Here is a 16036-nt window from a genome sequence, read left to right as displayed (position 1 = left end):
CGAAGAGGACCTAAATTAGACATGAGGATTGTCTCATTGAGACGTTGCTTCACAAAGGCAATGTACTGAGAGTCATCACCTGTAATGATCATGTCATCGACATAGAGGAGTGTGCGACTATGAGGAGTAGTGTGAACGAAGAGAGAAGGATCATGGTCACTAGGCTTGAAGCCAGCATCGGTGACAACAGTGACAACAGAGGAGAAACGCTCGAACCAAGCACGAGGAGCTTGCATAAGACCATAGAGGGAACAATGCAACCGACAAACCATCCCATCCAGAACGGAGTACCCTAGAGGTGGCTACATATAGACTTCCTCACGGAGCTCACCATTGAGGAAGGCATTCTTGACATCCAACTGAGAAATTGACCACTGACAAACAGAAGCAACTGCAAGTAGAGTCCGAACAGTAGTCATGTGAGCGACAGGAGCGAAGGTCTCCTCATAGTCACGACCTTGCTCCTGTTGGAAGCCGCATGCCACAAGACGAGCCTTGTAGCTCTCAAGAGAGCCATCCGAGCGGATCTTTACCTTGTACACCAACTTGCAAGTGATAGGAGTGACATGAAGTGGTAAAGGAACAAGATCCCATGTGCCAGTACGCTCAAGGGCAGCAATCTCCTCAGCCATAGCATGCTGCCACTCTTGGTGAGCAACAGCTTCCCGATAGGTCTCGGGCTCAGCCAAAATGGCAGCAATGAAGCCAAGGTGATCGGGAGGGCGAAGCGTACTGTGGTCATGAAGAGCATAGCGAGGACGAGACTCAAGATGAGGTCCAAGGACGGACAGGGAAGAGTCAAGTGGCGGTGCAGGGCGTGGATGACGAGTGTAGTAGTGTGTGATCTCACGGGAAGGACGCAACGGTGATGGTGGAGGAGAGACTGGTGGTGGAGAGGTAGGAGGAGGTGGCGGAGATGGAGAGATAGGAGGAGGTGGCAGAGGGGGAGAGGTAGGAGATGACTTATTGAGGATTTTGGTGTGCCTGCCACTACACCCACTCCTCTCTCTACTGACAGCACCGGTGCGATCAGTATTGCTCGGGACCCGGTCAAGCATGAGCTCACCAAACACATTGGCGTTGGTGCTTCCTACATGAGATCGCAGGTGCGTGATCAGGTTGTGTCCCTCCACCACATGCCTTCAGAGGTTCAGCTAGCCGATTTCTTCATCAAGGCACAGACACGGACCCATCATAGATTCTTGCTCTCCAAACTCAGTGTTGTAGATCCACCATGAGTTTGAGGGGGGTGTTAGATGTATAGATATACTTTGTATTTTCCCTCTACTTGGAGGGGTTCTTTGCATATGTACACACATGTATATTTGCCCCTTTGGGCCTGGAATAGAATGAGTTGGCCAATTCTAACACTTCCAAGGTTTTGATACATCTCGACTAGCGAACAATTATCTTATTTGTTGGATGAGCCATGGAAAACATGTTACATATATATGTACATGATGCAAGAAACAGAGCTGCTGCTTTCTGGCTGCAATTTTAGAGGTACATTGCACATGAAGATGAAAGTCCTGATTTCACATTTGGTCAGCAATCCGTAGTCCACAATATATAGATTAAAAGGGTGGATTGATATAGGGGAACAAGTCTCTGCATTACATCACAATACTCCTAGCAAAACCAAATTAATGTCACTTGACTTCTCTCATCTTTAGTATCAACAAACAAAAGAAGAAGGGGAAAATAGACTATCACTCGAGCACAAAAAGCATTCAACTTTCGGTTAATACCCTTCACACAAATCTATCACACAACAGCACAAGAAAGACTTTACAAGGCGCCTTCCTTTGACAGATTCCTTTATGAAGACGAACACCAACTATCGACATGTCACCGTCAGAGAAGGCTGAAACATTAAGCATTGTGCTCAGTATTTGCATGAAAGAATGCCCATTCACTCTGCTCACTCACCCACTAACTACTTTTTTTCTCTACGTTGACATCTCACTTTATACGCACGAATTTACATCCATAGACAACAGCCACCCAATCAACACATACTTGTCGATCCCGTGGCCCAGTAAAAACAAGCACGAAGGAGATCTCATGGAGTATTAACTGCTTTGTTACCTTGTGCAGGTAGTTAGCTGTGTAGGTTTGCAAACCGTGTCAGTTCATGTTGAGACAAAAATAAGTCCCTTTCACATCACTTATGAGGTTTATGTGGAAGAAGTTGAGGTCTGGGCCTAATCCTCGTGATTGTTTCATCACTGTTTCGGATCATCTCAGACAAGTTCCATGGCTTCTGCCACTTCCACTTGAACTGCAGCAGCCACTGGTGATGGCTCCTTTTCCACCTCCAGAGCTTTCCTGATTGCCCTGCTATTGAAACTTTCCTCCCCACAGACAACTGTGCAATAGGAACCATCTGCATTAAAAATTGTCAATGAAGGTATTAAATAGCGACAGATGGCAACAATGATGATGAGATACAATATGATACTAGTAGATACCTTAAGTTGCTCTTTTTTTATCGCAGCAATCCCTTTGCTGGGGCTATTTACAATACCAGCAGAATACTTAAGCTGCTTCTGTGCAGGAACGGCAACAGGGGACAGTGGTGTGTTGGGGTCATCAGCAGAGTGCTTTGCCGTGCCATTTCCACTTTTCTGTAACAGTGAAATTAGTAGCTTTAATGTCATATGTTCATTTTTGCTTTTTATTTATTATATTGTTAAGGTCAAAATGAATCGTTTATATATTACATTGTTAAGGTCAAAGTGAATCGTTTATATATCATTGTATCCTAGGACAAGCAATGATTTTCTCCTGCTTAAACTGTACATATTGATTGCACGTCAACATTGGTTAAAATCATGCACGATGCTGGGAGAAATCATACCGGAGGTGTAGTGGCCATTGGAGCTGTCTGTTCTCTTTGCTTGAGCTGCTTTTCCATTTCTCTTCTGCATGATTCACTGTGTCGAAGAATGCCCACAAGCTCTGTCATTTGTTCCTTCATTTCCTTGATCTCCACTTCCTTCTCCCTTACTTGGCATCTGAAACAATATTTTAACATTTTAGAGGATTATCACTGATTTTTTGAAGGCAAAAGTATGGCAAGAACTTGGCTTTGCAAAACAGCCATGGGCATCTTCCCGTGGTTGAGTCTTTTCCCCCAATAGGTGTCAAACAAAATTAAGAGAACAGGTAACCATTCTACTTTGAAGTGGTATCAGATTCTAAGAAAAAGCATCAGTGTAATGGATTTTCATCTATTTCTTTTTTAAGGGACGATTTTTTAGTTCCAAACTTTAGTAGTTGAGAACTTCGAGAGGGATAGGTCATGTCATAATATGAAATGAAGAACCAAAACAAAAAAAAAAACAAAAACATAACCTTGCATCAGCAGCAACATTAAAGATATACTGCAGTAAGCTCTTTGCCTCCCCCATTGACCGCAATTGATTCCAACGACTTCGGCCAGAGAAGGCACGCTCTCTTTCTTCAGCTTCTGAGAGTTGAGAAGCCATTGCAACAAGAGTATTTGAAGAGATTGTCACCATGCTCTCAAGTGATGCTATCCTAGCTTGTCTTGCATTTGGTGACAAGGTATTTGTCCTGAGAAATAAAAATGCAGTAAAAAATGCATTAGTATTTGGATACCCTAATTGTCACTTAAGATAAGAAGCAGATTAAATATGTTCAAAGCGTATTAGAGGACTGCATTGGACATCTTGCTATGTGTAATGGGTATACTGTTTTTCCTTATGCGAATTAAATACAAGCAATGGATACCTAGTATCAAACAAAAGAGGAGATAACAATCACCTAGTGTTTCCATTCTTCCCTCTTTGGGGGCTAGATCCACCAGCTCGTATATCGTCTTGTTTCAAAATGGCAAGCTCCTCACCATGTGCAGCGCGCCTTCAATAACAAAAAAAAGCTTCCGGTGAAAAATCCATAAAGCCTATAAGTCCATATAATGACAGCAAAAATAAGAGTTACATACAGTTGGCTTTGTTTTTCGTATTCATTTCGGACTTCATGCACATGCACCATAACTTCAAGCTCTTGATCAAACCATTTTTGCAGCGATCTCTCACTCATCTGTGTTATATCAAGAATGGCTTTAGGTATAAATTGTGTAAATAAACTTAAGAACGTTAGGTATGGATAATCTTACGTTAGAGCCTGGAGATGTACCATTAGTGACAGCTATGTTTAGAGGGAAGGAGAACAGTGGAACCATTAGATTGAAACTATTTTTATTATACACAAATACATAATGTCACGATGCAGAGAAAGGTACCAGAACTGTCACGGGCGGAAGATTTCCTAGCTTCTAGTATCTCTTTTAGCCTTTTGGTAGCCATAGCAGCCTCTTCAGTCTTCCTTTGCAAAACCTGCAAACAAAATTTTGTCGACTCTAGCAGTTAGAATAAATTGAAATGCAAAATGAAAATGTTTTAGAAGGGAGCTTTAGAATAAAAGAATTGAAAATTTGAAAAATTAAAGGAAAGTGTTTAGAAGGAAGCTGTTTTGTGGGAAAAAGGTACTGTAAAAATATTGGCTAGTGCCTAATATGTAATAAGCTTTTTTTATTCATTTGTTTTCTTTTGTAATTTTCATAGAACAACATTTCTTTTGTCATCACTTTAGGAAAGAAACTGACCAATTTCTGCCGCTGATTAAGTGCTTGAAGCTTGTGGCGTTCATACTCATTTCTCCGTCCCTCTTTGTGTAACTGTTTATAGAACAAATTGGCAGAATTAGTGAATCTTGCTTCTTAAAATGGTCTTACTTCAACTATTAAAAATTTAAGTCAAAAGCCTGAATAATTATATAACTACTGGAGATTAAAGCGGGCGGTAGGAAATAAATACGAGCATGGATCAGCAAGTACATATGGTCATCAGTTTAACCTCAATCTTGTGTTGATCGATTATACATTTCTGAATTATCATTTTGCATTTAGTTTTGGTGACTACTATTATAGTATAAAACCTCGCATATAGTAGTTCTGGTGAATACTATACATGAGGTTGTATACAATAATAACTAAAATTGATAGTTCATACCTGAAGAAGTTCCTTCTCACGGGTAGCTTTCCATTGCCTGAACTGTTCCGCTTCCTGTTTAATTTTGTGTTGTAGTTGAACCTGACAACATCAATAATTGGATTAATGCAAATGAGTTCATATTATTATCATGTATGAAGAATGAGACAAGTGACAAATCAAAATTATAGAAGAGATGAGAAAAGGAAGGGAACCTTTTGCGCTTTTATAAAATGAATTTCTTCTTGCAGTTTCTTAGCAGCTTCATCGCTCTTTTGCTTTTCCTTCAAAAGCTGAACTTGGTTCTCCTGCTTTTTCTTTAGGTCTAGAATCTGAAGACAATATTGTGTTGAGTAAGAAGTATCAAAGAAGGTAAAAATTTTCAAATGCAATGTGAAATGCTATTCACCTGGGATTCAAGGGATTTTAGTTTCTGCAGCTGCGCATCTCGGAGTTTATACGTTTGGCCATCAGCATTTAGGCTTTCAACTTCAGCCAACAATCTGTCCCTCTCTTGCTGAAATTATTCAGAATTTCCTTTGTAAGATCAAAAGTATTCATTTGCATGGTCTAGCAACATACCACTCCGTTGTGATCTTCTATAGTACAATAAAATAATTTAACAGACCTGTACTGCCCTTTTCTCTTCTTCAAGCTCCATAAGTTTCTTTCCGAAGTGCTGCTTAAGTGCAACCGTATCACATCCGTACATTTTCATCTCAGACTGCAGGCGTTTGATAAATCTAGGTAAGTTTCTTGGAAACCACAACAATTAACTTCAGTTTTACAACCTAGATTCAAACTTTACAATCATTGACCCAACATTTGGCCAATAATTTTTAACTATTGTAATACATAGTTGATGCAATTAGATTTGTAATCAAATTTGCGATCCAATAATCATAATCTTATAATGATAAACAATATAATATAAAATGAATTAATTGTCAAAGTGTAACTTGAGAAACAGTGCATGTCAAACTGCAACTTATAAACTGGTCGTAGTCCAAAGGGAGTAACTTACAAGAATAAAAATGGTGCAGTTAATGATGCCTTTCAAAGTCAGAGTGTTGCACGTTTACAGAACCATTGTAAGCGTAACATTTTAGATGAATACATTAGTGTAATTCCTTATTATTTTATTACTTCTAAAAAAATTGATAGAGGAAGGATTTTATTAATTCACAATTATTACATCGAGTTGATACAATAATCATGAACTCACTTCCAGCCTCTGCATAAAAGCACCCAGCCTAAACAAAACAAAGAGAAGTCTGGCACTATAATGACTATCAATCCTAAGAGTTTGTACTTCTAAGAAATTGACTTTGTACTTTCAGCCTTCAATCTTTTGCTTTACTGGTCAGATAGGAACCCTACAGCTGTCAGATGCTATAGGATCATACACGAGAGTGCAACATGTTGGTTGGATGTGTGAATTTACACCCCCACCTCTAGTTTGATTCCTCTTCTACTTGAAATTGACCAAGTTCTTTTATTATATACACAACACGATGGCACAATATGTGGTAATGTGGAGGTGAACATAGTCCTCCAGAACAACAACAACAACAACAACAAAGCCTTTAAGTCCCAAACAAGTTGGGGTACGCTAGAGTTGAAACCCAGCAGAAGCAATCAAGGTTCAGGCACGTGAATAGCTGTTTTCCAAGCACTCCTATCTAAAGCTAAGTCTTTGGGTATATTCCATCCTTTCAAGTCTCATTTTATTGCATCTACCCTAAGTCAACTTCGGTCTTCCTCTACCTCTCTTCAGGTTACTATCCTCGCTTAGGATTCAACTACGCACTGGTGCCTCTGGAGGTCTCTATTAGACATGTCCAAACCATCCCAACCGGTGTTGGATAAGCTTTTCTTCAATTGGTGCTACCCCTAATCTATCACGTATATCATCGTTCCAAACTCGATCCCTTCTTGTATGACCGCAAATCCAACGCAACATACGCATTTCCGTGACACTTATCTGTTGAACATGTCGTCTTTTCGTAGGCCAACATTCTGCACCATACAATATAGCAGGTCTAATCACCGTCCTATAAAACTTGCCTTTTAGCTTCTGTGGTACCCTTTTGTCAAATAGGACACCAGATGATTGGCGCCACTTCATCCACCCTGCTTTGATTCTATGGCTAATATCTTCATCAATATCCCCGTCTCTCTGTAGCATTGATCCTAAATATCGAAATGTATCCTTCCTAGGCACTACTTGACCTTCCTAATTACTATCTTCCTCCTCCCGAGTAGTAGTACCGAAGTCACATCTCATATACTCAGTTTTAGTTCTACTGAGTCTAAAACCTTTGGACTCCAAAGTCTTCCGCCATAACTCCAGTTTCTGATTCACTCCTATCCGGCTTTCATCAACTAGCACTAAATCGTCCGCGAAAAGCATACACCAAGGGATGTCCCCTTGTATGTTCCTTGTGACCTCATCCATCACTAAGGTAAACAGATAAGAGCTCAAAGCTGACTCTTGATGTAGTTCTATCCTAATCGGGAAGTCATCCGTGTCTCCATCACTTATTCGAACACTAGTCACAATATTGTTGTACATGTCCTTTATGAGCCCGACGTACTTCGTTGGGACTTTATGTTTATCCAAAGCCCACCACATAACATTCATTGGTATTTTATCATAAGCTTTCTCCAAGTCAATAAACATGTGTAGGTCCTCCTTCTTCTCCCTATACCATTATATAACTTGTCTTATTAAGAAAATAGCTTCCATGGTTGATTTTACGGGCATGAAACCAAATTGATTCATAGAGACCCGCGTTATTGTTCTCAAGCGATGCTTAATAACTCTCTCCCATAGCTTCATAATATGGCTCATCAACTTAATTCCCCGGTAATTAGTACAACTTTGAATATCCCCTTTATTCTTGTAGATCGGTACCAATATACTTCTCCTCCACTAGTCAGGCATCTTATTCAATCGAAAAATATGGTTGAACAGCTTGGTTAGCCATACTATAGCTATGTCCCCGAAGCATCTCCACACCTCGATTGGGATACCATCCGATCCCATCGCCTTACCTCCTTTCATCCTTTTCAACGTCTCCGACATCAGATTCTTGGATTCTCCGCACAAAGCGCCTATTGGTGTCATCAAAAGAGTCATCCAACTGAAAGGTTGTATCCGTATTCTCACCATTGAACAATTTATCAAAATACTCTTGCCATCGATGTCGGATCTCATCCTCCTTCACCAAGAGTGTTCCCTTTCATCCTTAATGCACTTAACTTAATTGAAGTCCATTGTCTTTCTCTCATGAACCCTAGCCATCCTATAGATGTGCTTCTCTCCTTCCTTCGTACTCAAATGTTGGTAAAGATCCTTATACGCTCTATCCTTTGCCACACTTACAGCTCGCTTTGCAGTCTTCTTTGCCACCTTATACTTCTCTATGTTGTCCATACTCCTGTCATGGCACATGTGTTTATAACATTCTTTCTTCTCCTTAATAGCCCTTTGGACTTCCTCGTTCCATCACCAAGTATCTTTAGCCTCGCCTCCACTTCTTTTGGTTACTCCACACACCTCTAAGGCCACCTTCCTTCCTTCCAAGAGGTCTCTTTGATAACTCTTTCCCTGAATACCTCTGACGTCTCCTCTTTCAGTTTCTACCACTTTGTTCTTTCAATCTTAGCTTGTTTATCCCTACGGGCACGCACCTGAAAATGAAAGTCTGCCACCAAAATCTTATGTTGAGAAACAACACACTCCCCTGGTATCACCTTGCAACCCAAGCATACTTGTTTGTCCTTTCTTCTTGCGAGGACAAAGTCAATCTAGCTAGAGTGTTGTCTGCTACTGAAGGTCACTAGATGAGATTCTCTCTTTCTAAAGAAAGTATTGGCTATCATCAGGTCAAAAGCTACCGTGAAGTCCAGAACTTCCCCCCCCCTCCTGATTCCTATTACCATACCCAAAACCTCCATGAACTGCCTCAAAACCTACGCTTGTAGTACCTACATGCCCATTAAAATCTCCTCCTATAAAAATCTTCTCACTACTAGGTATAGCTCTAATCAGGTCATCAAAGTCTTTCCAGAACTGTCTCTTAGCACTCTCGTCGAGGCCTACTTGGGGGCATACGCACTAATTACGTTTAAGACCATATCACCAACGACAAGCTTGACTAAGATAATCCTATCTCCTTGCCTTCTCACTCCCACCACACCAATCTTGAGGCTCTTATCAATCAAAACTCCTACTCCATTTCTATTCGCGACTGTACCTGTGTACCAAAGCTTGAAACATGTATTGTCCACCTCCTTCGCCTTCTAACCCTTCCATTTAGTCTCTTGAACACATAATATAATTACACGCCTCCTAGTCGCGGTATCAACTAATTCTCTTAACTTACCTGTAAGTAGGGATGAAAACGGTACGGATATTTTCCGACCGTATTCGAAACCAAATCCGTTTAGAGGGGTTGAGATCTGTCTATATCCGAGTCCGAATATCCAACATCCGATACCGTATCCGTATCCGAATACTCAAATCGCATATTTATGATGTCGATATCTAATCGTATCCTATCCGACATAGTTGACACTATCCGTATTCGAATCCGAATCCGGACAGAAATATAAAAACAAATGTAATATTGGTGATATCCGTCCGTATCCGATCCGTTTTCATCCCTACCTGTAAGCGACCCTACATTTCAACTACCTAAATAGATCCTAGTTGGTTCGACTAGCTTCCTTACCCTTCGCACCCGTCGACTCAGATGTGAAGACCCTTACTCATTTTTTACTACCCCGTGCGCCAATGTAGTGCGCCACTAAGGAAGCGACGACCCGATCCTTGCTCACTTGACACCATACCCAGATCGCGACACGGCGTGTCATCAAGGGGGTGCTGACCCGGCCCTTGCCCATTTAACACCATACCCGGGTTCCAGTATGGCGCGTCGCTAAGAGGGCTACGCCCCAACGGTTTTCTTTCGAGTTTCATCTCCATTAGAATGGCTAGATTTAACGTTGGCTCGCCACGCCTATCACAACCCTCCTCCTTTACCAGGGCTTAGGACCTGCTATGTTGAGAACAGAAACAATGCTAAAAATATATTGCAATAAGAAGCACAAGGACCTTTAACGAAATGTACATTGACTAGAAATTTACAATCATGAACATAATTCTTATTGTTAGATATCCAATACCTCCTTTTGCTCAAGTTGTCGGTTTAATTCATTCAACTCCTTGCCCAAGCTATCCTGCAGCATTGTGTGTTCCCATTCTTTAGCTACTTCATCTTCAATATCCTTAGGGTTGCCTGCAGCAGGAAGGGGACATCGATGGATATGCAGAAATCAATATAACTACACAAAGAACATGTTAATGGTATCTCCTTGATGCTAAGAGCCATGGTGAAAAGGAAGCAATACCTCTGAATACTATGATGAAGAAATCATAGAGGTACCAAGAAATTACCTCTTACTGAGTCAGTCATCGGGACATCAAATGGATCTGTGCTTTGCAAGCTTCTTTTGAGCCCTTCGCTTTTGGTAAAGCCATTTAAAGTTCTCTGGAACAAAGAGCAGAATTTGTTATGGTCTAGCTCAAGCACTATGTGACTTGAGAGAAATTCCGTGGAGAAAACAAATGTCTAGTAGGCGCTTTGTTAAGTCATTGTTTCTCTCTGTCTACAAGTGAGGGGATAAAACTTATCATCAAAGAACAAGAGGTGCAAGTCATGTGGTTGCCTAAATGTTCAACATACAAAAGAGTGCACAAGGACTCTGTGGCATACTTGTATTTCAGGTTCACATGGATCATTCTGAGACCGGCTGCGAATATCATATAGTTCCCTGCAAAGGTCTTCATTTGTTTGTTCAAGCCATGAAATCCTCTCTTTGAGACCCTGAAAATTGAAGTCTTGTTATTATGATTCTTATTGCTATTGGATGTCTTTTACAGTCTAAGTTTGTTGAGGATATTTACCTGAACATCATCTGATGCGACTCCTCCTCGAGCCGAAACAAGCTCTGCTTGCAAATATTCAATCTGCTGGCGCATTCTTTTCATCTCATCAGCAACAGGATTTCTATTGACCTGAAAATTCAGTTTCATCAACACATCAGACATTGAATGAGAAGAGAAATCAAGATACATCCTGGATAAGAAACAACTAAGAACATGTCAATTAGGTTTCTGAAGAGACAAGAAGTAACAGACTCACAATTGGTTTATTTTGGATATTACGTGCCCGGTTAGCATATTTCAAAGTGTTTAATGTCTCTTCAGCATTAATATCTGCTGGACTTATGCAAGCTGCAGGAGAAAAAGATATATTAATGTCAGGCGAGTGTAAGCTGAAGCAACACTTTTTTAAGTCTTTTTTGTAGTGAAACAAATATTCTTGGACTGCTATTTTCAATGCCACTTATATTAGCAAATTCTAGGTAGAAGGAAAGAAAATGGAGCAATCTCTGACAAGATAAATTACCTATCATGACAGTCTTGCTATTTCCACCTAGGGAGTCCTGTATAGACAAAGCAGATGATACAGGAGTAGTCAGTAATATGAATTCCTTGAACACACTACGGATGAAAATATCAATAGCATGTAGTAATATGAATTCCATGAACACGCTGGAGACGAAAATATCAATAGGTTTCTATTAGGTTGGAAAATATTAACTGCTGAAAGAGTAAAAATGAGTTGAGCATAGCTATTTTTCTGAACACTACTATAAAGTGCTCAATGAAATCAATAACTTTCTTGTATTTATAGGTGACCAAAAATTATACCTGCAAAAGACGAGTGAGTTTGCTGTCCCGATAAGGAACGTGAGCACCTTCTTTCCTTTTTTTCTCATCTCCAAGAGCACTTATGACATTGCCGAGAGCGAGAAGTCCTCGGTTGATGTGAACACCTATATGACAAAGTATAAATAGCCTTTAATTAGTTTGGTGTGTGTAGAGTGTGTGTGTGGGTGTTTGGGTTCTTGTCCCGTATTTTCTTCTTAGTATAATGAAGCGCAGCTCTCCTGCGTTTTCGAGAAAAAAAAAAGAAAAAATGTAGGATAAGAGTTTGGATAAACAAGAAGCAAGCATGCCTTCCTTGAAGCGCAGGCCATCTGAACCCGTTCTCTTAGCCCGTTCTGATCCAGCAAGATCTACTAAATGCAGTTTGGCACAGAGATAGTCTTCATTCATCTCTTCAATAGGCATTCCATCTGCAGTCATGATGGGATCTGTTTTGCGCATCTGCTCCAATGTGATTGTGAAGATGGCATGGGAACGACTATTACATGGTGAAACCAGAGCATAAGGTTCATTGAAAACAAGCATCATAATGATAATAGAATATCAAGGAATGTTCTTAATCTTAACACATGGAACACCAAGGTAAACATAAAAAGCAATAAATTACAACTTCTCATGCATCAATTATGAATTTGACAGGCTTAATGATCTGCTTATTGTCATTCATTATAATTGGTAAATATTCTCCATCCATTGTACAAAGATAAAGTCAGGTTAGGATGATGTGGCCAACCTTGACTGGTTGTTCATGTTGGTACTTCCAGTTGCGCGACTCAGGGAACCTTGTTCAAGGCATGCAGTCATTTCCTTCTGAGTGCTGACATGCACTTCAGTCGATCCAGCTAGCGTTATGACTCCATTTGATGCCTCTCGGATCTGCACAGGGGGTTTCCCTGGCACAGACAGTTTTGCGTGCCCATTGCCATTCTCAACTTTGCCCACAGTAGCAGCAGTAGGGTCAAGCAGATCCCTCACCTCTTCTTTCAGAATCTGCGAAAAACATATGCACAGCAGGGTTCCACATATTACATTAACAAAAAACAAAGTTCCACATATAAGATCTCAATAGAACAGATTTGACATTTTATTCACATGCAAGAATATGGAACGATTCTTGTACCTCGATGAACGATATGCGTAACTGAAACTCCACTTGGCTTTTCAGGTTCTCAATCTTGTCAAACAGTGCAGCCATGGCTCGTGGGATGATCCCCATATGCGATCCCTCCTTGCAGGCAGTCCCCATGGTATACGTCTTCCCTGATCCGGTCTGGTGAGGACAAAATGAAGAAAAAAAATGTATTAAAGCTAAGCATCATGATTTGATGGATTGATTAGGATCCAAATGCCCTCTATATATCCAAACAGGGCTGAAACTGAAATGATGAGCATTTGGGGGTTCTAGGAGCACAGAGACACAGTCGACCCCATCATCATCGTGTCACAAACAGCTGGAGAAAAAAAGAAGAAGCAGGTAATTGGTGCTCCATCCCAGGCCCAGCACCAGACCACATGTTGTGCTGCTGGCTTTTGCCGTGTGCTAGGCCCCAACTCGGTGGTCCAAGCTTTTCAGCTCTTTGGCGGTATCAATGGCACATGGGATGCGAGCCAAATGATTGAGGGAGGGGAGGACCGACCGAGGGCAGGGCATGCGGTGGTCGACGAAGAAGATAGATAGAAGGATACGAACCTGGCCGTAGGCGAGCACGGTAGCGTTGTACCCCTGGAAGAGGCCGTCGACCAGCGGCGCGACGCACTCGTCGAACATGGCCGCCGACGGCGTTCCGGTGCTGCCGTAAACATGGTCGAAGGTGAAGGAATGGCTGCCGATCTGGACCTGCACGATGGAAAACAAAATACACAAAAATGGTGGTCAAATCAAATGTCAGCCTGTCTATCTAATGATGATGAGCATGAGCATACTGTAGTAGTAGTAGACTAGTAGTGTAGACAGAAACCCAGTTGGTAAAAGCAACAAAGTCATGGAAGGCCCACACATGACACATGCATGTGCTGCATATCATCATCATCATTGGTATGGGTATGGGTATGGGAGGCAAGGAATGAAAGTTCCTTTTCATCTTCACCACAAAATGCATCAGCCAAAAACGATTGTTAAAAAACAACAGAGAGATCATCATCATTGGTATCGTGAGGAAACCCAAGAAAGAAAGGTACGGTGTAACAAGGCTGCCTGGCTGGCTGGCAGCTGGAAATAGAGAGAGCATCTAGAGAACCCAAAACAAGTGTAAAAGTCTGATCCAACAGATCTCATGGTTACTCATCCACTTACCGGAGGATTAGTAAGTATAACACTTTTTTTTCCTAAAAAATGATTAAATTTTGGTGAAGAAAAAAAAGGAAGCAAGCAATGGTGGAGAGATGTGGAGAGTCTGATCAACAAAAGTTGGCCAAAAAAATAATGACAAATCAGAGTTATGATTTAATATTACTGCGCGATGCTGACAGGACTCCTGCCTAGCTAGACAAAGGAAAACAAGAACATGAGCAAGATTGGGCACAAGTTCGCACCAAAAATGTGCAAGATTTGGCCCTGCCGACACTTTTTTTTCTTCTTCCTAAAACTGAATTAATGAAAAGAAAGAAGAGAAATTCTGGGCATCTCTGTCAGAGGCTACTCAGAGAGAAGAACGGAAGAAGCAACCTAGATTCCATTCCTCCTTGATTTTTTCACATATACTCCTATATATAGAGAGAAGAGAGATCTTGATTTTTCCAAGAATGGGGGGAAGGTTTCGACATGGTCAGTTTATCTCTGCTCTGCTGTGCTCTTGTTGGCGAAACAGACTCTCACCGGTGCAAGATAGAATAGGAAAAAAAAAACATCCTGAAACTCTGCAAGACAGTGTCAAAATGTCTCTGAAAATTGTACTAGAAAACAGGGGAAAATACCAGGACAGGCAGATTTCTAAAAATACTGATTGGCAGGAGTCAGTCAATCCACAGTCTGAATTGGGTCATGCAGATACAGATAAACAAGGAATGGCCGCAGGAAGACACAGACAGGGCCAGAAACACCCAAAGAATTCAGAATTCATCCATCCCCAGCAACGAAACAAGAATTCGCAGTCCAAAAATGGCAGAACTGATGGTACCTGTGGTTTGCTCGGCACGACGGCGACGCAGTCCTTACAGCCCTGCAGCTTTTCGTCGCCGATGAGCGGGCGTACGTGGACCGCCACCTTGACGCAGCAATCCTCGCCATGCTCCATGGTCATCGTGCCCACCGACGACCATTCAATTAGCGACCACTTTCTATATCTCTTCTCTTTCTCTCAATGCAAGCAGCACCAAGAACAGGGAGGGCAATAAGACAGGGGAGGATAGGAAGAGGAGGAGTGAAGCAAAGGACTAAAGGAGGTGGATGGTGAGTGGCGAGTAACAGCAGCCACTACCAACAGTCCACCACCACCGACGGACAGATGGATGGATAGATGGCTGGATGAATGGATCAATCCTCCTCCGCCGCCGCCTGCCTCTCTCTGTTCGTGCAGAGTAGATAGAGATGGAGCTGGAGATGTTGGTAGCCTCGGGAGGCTCAGCTGGCCAGACCTAGGTGAAGCAGCGAACGAGGAAAACTTCACCGTCACTTCTGCAACAACCACCACCACCACCACCTTGCCTTGCCGCCGATCCAATCCAACCGCAGCTGCGGCAATTGAGCTGAGGCTACAAATGCTGCTTGCCCCTCCTGCTCGGATCTTGCTGCCCTGATGATTCCCCCTCCCTGCTGTGCTGGTGCTCTTAGTTGGGACGGCAGGCGAGGCGAGCGCGGGGCGAGAGGAGGGGGGATCCTTTGGCCTGGTGTTTGGTGGTGGGTGGAAATGGAGACGGAGACGGGGACGGAGACGGAGACGGAGACGGAGACGGAGGACAAAGCAAGCCAAGGTGAGGGAGCTGAGTGTGTGTAGGTGGAGGGAGAGCTGTGGGGTGCCCCTGCCGCTCTCTTGCCTTTCCTTGGAGTATTTTATTTCCTTTCCTCCTTTTCCGGCGAAGGTGAGTGAGTGATAATCACTGCCTGCAGCTGCAGCTGCGGCGAGACTGGTTCTCACTGCTCGTCCGCTGCAACAAGGACGTGGCATCTTCTTGGTTGTTAGTGACCCAAGCCCCACCCTACCACCAAGCACAATTGACCGACCTGACCTGTGACCTGACCACCTCTCTCTCGTCTTGACGTAAATTCTATCTATCTGCT

At 42.2% G+C, this 16036-nt stretch overlaps 1 protein-coding gene across 2 annotated transcripts; it reads right to left on the bottom strand.

The window, feature by feature from the left end:
• Positions 1 to 1568: 1568 nt before the first annotated feature.
• On the bottom strand, positions 1569 to 15797 carry LOC136541770 (kinesin-like protein KIN-4A). Of its 2 annotated transcripts, XR_010780464.1 has the most exons (26): positions 14937 to 15797; positions 13511 to 13657; positions 12941 to 13090; positions 12554 to 12810; positions 12111 to 12298; positions 11803 to 11927; positions 11498 to 11534; positions 11231 to 11322; positions 10993 to 11103; positions 10802 to 10912; positions 10483 to 10576; positions 10212 to 10324; positions 5647 to 5742; positions 5428 to 5535; positions 5234 to 5350; positions 5040 to 5120; positions 4634 to 4705; positions 4271 to 4364; positions 4145 to 4176; positions 3971 to 4068; positions 3790 to 3885; positions 3358 to 3579; positions 2861 to 3017; positions 2472 to 2627; positions 2089 to 2386; positions 1569 to 1864 (listed from the first exon to the last, which is right to left on the bottom strand). XR_010780464.1 is itself a non-coding variant. In XM_066533856.1 (25 exons), exons 1-25 carry the CDS (start codon positions 15057 to 15059, stop codon positions 2165 to 2167), a joined length of 3099 nt encoding a protein of 1032 aa, XP_066389953.1. In that variant the 5' UTR covers positions 15060 to 15797; the 3' UTR covers positions 1569 to 2164. The 2 variants fall into 2 exon arrangements, 1 of the variants encoding a protein (XP_066389953.1); XM_066533856.1 differs by having other exon boundaries at positions 1569 to 2386.
• Positions 15798 to 16036: the final 239 nt, after the last annotated feature.

Source organism: Miscanthus floridulus, chromosome 3 (genome assembly GCF_019320115.1).
Source record: "Miscanthus floridulus cultivar M001 chromosome 3, ASM1932011v1, whole genome shotgun sequence".
In the NCBI taxonomy this organism is placed as follows: Eukaryota; Viridiplantae; Streptophyta; class Magnoliopsida; order Poales; family Poaceae; genus Miscanthus; species Miscanthus floridulus.
This window is presented reverse-complemented; position numbering and strand designations above follow the sequence as displayed.

Excerpts from the sequence above, each read along its gene's own strand:
- LOC136541770 (XM_066533856.1), bottom strand. The coding sequence starts at position 15,059 with ATGACCATGGAGCATGGCGAGGATTGCTGCGTCAAGGTGGCGGTCCAC. Across the intron at positions 10,913-10,992 it reads TCGCATCAGATGATGTTCAG|GGTCTCAAAGAGAGGATTTC; the intron begins GTAAATATCCTC and ends TTCAATTTTCAG. Across the intron at positions 2,387-2,471 it reads TAAAAAAAGAGCAACTTAAG|ATGGTTCCTATTGCACAGTT; the intron begins GTATCTACTAGT and ends TTTTTAATGCAG.